The sequence below is a fragment of the Cynocephalus volans genome, chromosome 10 (assembly GCF_027409185.1).
Source record: "Cynocephalus volans isolate mCynVol1 chromosome 10, mCynVol1.pri, whole genome shotgun sequence".
NCBI lineage: Eukaryota > Metazoa > Chordata > Mammalia > Dermoptera > Cynocephalidae > Cynocephalus > Cynocephalus volans.
Window position 1 is genome coordinate 30,229,055 of NC_084469.1, and position 3,569 is coordinate 30,232,623.

Below are 3,569 nucleotides of genomic sequence, written 5' to 3' on the forward strand. Positions count from 1 at the left end.
AAACAATCAACAGAGTGAAAAGACAACCCACAGAATGGTAGAAAATATTTGCAAACCATACATCTGACAAGGGATTAATATCCAGAATATACATGTACAGTTCCTTTCAATGAAGTCAAGAATGAGGCTCTGAGGAGAGACTTAAAGTTGATATTCATTAGTAATTCAATTGGGATTGTATTATATTTATATTTTGATTGCGGAGGGTCAGAGTTTTTATGATATTCCATTCTTCAGGGCCAAGAACATGGTATTTCTTCTATTTTTCACATCTTGTTTAATTATCTTCAATAAAATGCTACAGTTTTCTTAACATAGGTTTTCAGCTTTCCCTCTTGCACTTATACCAAAGTATTTCATAGTTTGTTTTCTATTTTCTGTAATTATCATTTTTCTTATTATTTTAATCTCTCTGTCTCCATCCTAAATTTTGGGGGGGGGAGAATCTTAAGTTTGTACTTCACAAAATAGATGATCATTTCTGAAGTATCCATGTTAATATTATCTGCACCTTATGCTGAACTATTTATAGTAAATCATAATTGTCCTGGCATTACCACTCTAAATATTCAGTCTATATCTCTAAAAAACTCCTATTACACATGCCACAAATAGCATTTTCACACCAACTCAATTAATAATAATACTTTATTATTGTTTTTTGCTGGTCCATATTCATATTTCTCTCTTCTTCTTTCAATACCACTATGAGAATATCCCACAGGAACCCTTGAAAACACAACCCAAACAGCACTAACTTTTCTTAAAATATTTTCTTTATCACCCATTTCATTCAAGGCATCCTTTTCCTTCAGGCGCTCTGCCTCAAATTTCTGAAGATATATTCATGTCCTTACTTACGTCTGTCATAAAATCACTACATTCTGTTGTTCCTATTTCCACATTACCTTTCATCTAGATCCTTCATGTATGTCTTCACATTATCTTGTGTAGATTGCTCTGTGAGATGCCTAATTAAACTCCTGGTCCTGTCACTCCGTGTTCCTTCCTCACTGCTCTCTGTGCAATCCTTCATTCAAGACAGACTCTCATCATTGCTTTATGCAGAGCTTTTATTTATTACCTTTCTCTATCTATCATCATCTTCTTCTATCATCTATCATCTCTCTATTTATGTATTTATAAAGGGTAATATATAAAAACCCCTTGATTAGGAACCTAACCTGAAAATTGGGAATTCGTTAGTAACCTGCATAATCTATATAGTATCCCCACTTCAGTTCCCTTGAGTCTCTCCTATTGTATATCCTCTCACCTTCAGTCCTTTGCTCCTCTTTCCCTTAATTTAGTTTTTAATAAACTTCTATTTTATGTACACATACATGAAAACCGTGTATTTTTTGGTCATTTTAGTTGTTTGTAACCTTATTCTAATTGTGTCAATAATGATCTTTTGAGATTTACATCTTTTAAACTTAATATTATGTTAATAAGATCAACCAAACTGTAGCATGTCTCTGTGGACCATTTAGAAAAAAAGGGGTTCATGTACTGGCTTGAGTGACTAATACCAATTACCAAGGACTTAATAGTCAAACAATGAATTGACGTTTGAATAGTGATTTATGGACTTCAAAGCATGAGCTATTGTGATCCTCCCAGCTTGTGAACTGTACTCTGCTAGTCAGTAGCATAGCTGGGGCACGGTCCCATTAGTCCTGTGCTGGTGCTCTGCCAAAAGGAGCAGAAATGTGTACAATTTGATACTCTCAATGAAATATCTTATCAATCTGTTATAAGACTTCTGAGAAGATCAATTTTCTGGGTGAAAAGATTACAGATGGCTTCTTGGATGGGATGACATTGGGGGTGGATTTTCGGGTGTGTATTGCAGTCTCTAGTGTATGTCCTCACATTGGTTATGAGAAGATTCTCTTGCTGAAGAGTTTCCGCAGGGCAGCCTTCATGTCCCGGTTTCTCAGACTATAGATGAAAGGGTTTAACATCGGGGTCACTGCGATGTACATCACAGTTATCACTGCATCCTTTAGGCTATAAGCTGTGAGAGGGCGGAAATACATGCCCATGACTGTCCCGTAGTACAAAGAGACAACTGTGAGGTGGGAACCACAGGTGGAGAAGGCTTTGAGCACACCCTTAGTGGAGGGAAACCATAAGACCGTGGAAAAGACCCGAACATAGGAGAAAATGATGAACAGCAATGGCATGCAGAAAACACTAACCCCGAGGTACATCATCTTCACATTAAAGTGGATGTCAGAACAGGACAGCTTGAGCAAAGAAGCAAGGTCACAGTAGAAGTTGGTCACTCCCTGGTTGCCACAAAAGGACAGACTAGCTGTGAGCAGAGTTTGGGACAGGGCAATGGCATTTCCAATCACCCAAGACCCAACAACTAGCAGAACACAGGACTTTGGACTCACTATTATTGTGTAGTGAAGTGGGTGGCTGATGGCCACAGCACGATCATATGACATCACAGCCAAGATATAGCTGTCTGCGTTAGCCAAGGCTATCATGAAGTTCATCTGTGTTAGGCAACCCCCAAAGGAGATGGACTTGCTACCTGAGAGATGGTTAGCCAGCATCTTAGGGACGGTTACAGAGGAGAAGAAGACGTCCACCAAGGAGAGGTTGGCAAGGAAAAAATACATGGGGTTGTGAAGGTGAACGTCAGAGTGAATGGCCCAGATGATGAGCAGGTTTCCAGTCAGTGTGACGGGGTAAATGACCAGGAAGAGGATGAAGAAGAAATATTCTTGTTCCTGCTGACCAGTTATTCCCAGGAGGATGAATTCCAGGGTAGAGGACTGGTTTCCTTCCCTCATGGCTTCTTCAGCATGAAGGTGAGAGAAATTCAGAATTATTAGTGCAGTTCCTATGTGCAGTTATCTTCCTTATCCATCCCTTTTGACTGAAGTGATCAGCTGTGTCTATATCTGGATTTACAAAGTCCAGACATAGCCAATACATGGGGGAAAAAATCCCCTGGTTGTCAGTGAAACGAGATGACAGTCAGCCCTGGACACTAATATCTGAGAAGTGAGCAATCTGTGAATCAGAGCTGCCCATCCTCTCCAACCCCAGCACCACCACTCAGACACCTAGGGTTTACTCATTGGACACATAATTAAAATTTATATTCTAGGTCCTTGATACTTTCTTAGGCTCCATGGAAAAATCATAAATACATGAAAATACAGATTGTTCATCTGTTTATTTAATGAAAGACAGTCTCTGCTCTCAAGGACCTTACAACTTCATGGAGACGCCAGAGTCACACACTAATTGAATAACAGATGATAAGAAATGGAAACCATGTTGTAGTATTTGAAAAAACACTCCAGAGAAAAGAATGTACCAATACAATGGCTCTCTGGGGAATTAGAAATTAATCAAACCCTGAGTGAGCCCAGAGCCCAGGAAGCAACAGGGGTCTACATTCCCATGAGAAGCTTATGAACCATGATGAACACGAGGGTTAGAACCCGGAAAACATGTTCAGTGGATTTTCACCCCTGGTGACCCATTTTTGATGTAGACTTTCACCATCTCCTTTATAGATTTTATTTCTTTTAACTCTTAAA

At 39.2% G+C, this 3,569-nt stretch overlaps 1 protein-coding gene across 1 annotated transcript; it reads right to left on the reverse strand.

The window, feature by feature from the left end:
- Positions 1 to 1,880: 1,880 nt before the first annotated feature.
- Positions 1,881 to 2,810, reverse strand: LOC134389258 (olfactory receptor 1A1-like). The gene has a single exon (XM_063112785.1). It carries the CDS (start codon positions 2,808 to 2,810, stop codon positions 1,881 to 1,883), a length of 930 nt encoding a protein of 309 aa, XP_062968855.1.
- Between the last annotated feature and the right edge of the window lie 759 nt (positions 2,811 to 3,569).

Bases quoted from the DNA above. Each gene is read 5' to 3' on its own strand.
- LOC134389258 (XM_063112785.1), bottom strand. From the start codon at position 2,810: ATGAGGGAAGGAAACCAGTCCTCTACCCTGGAATTCATCCTCCTGGGA.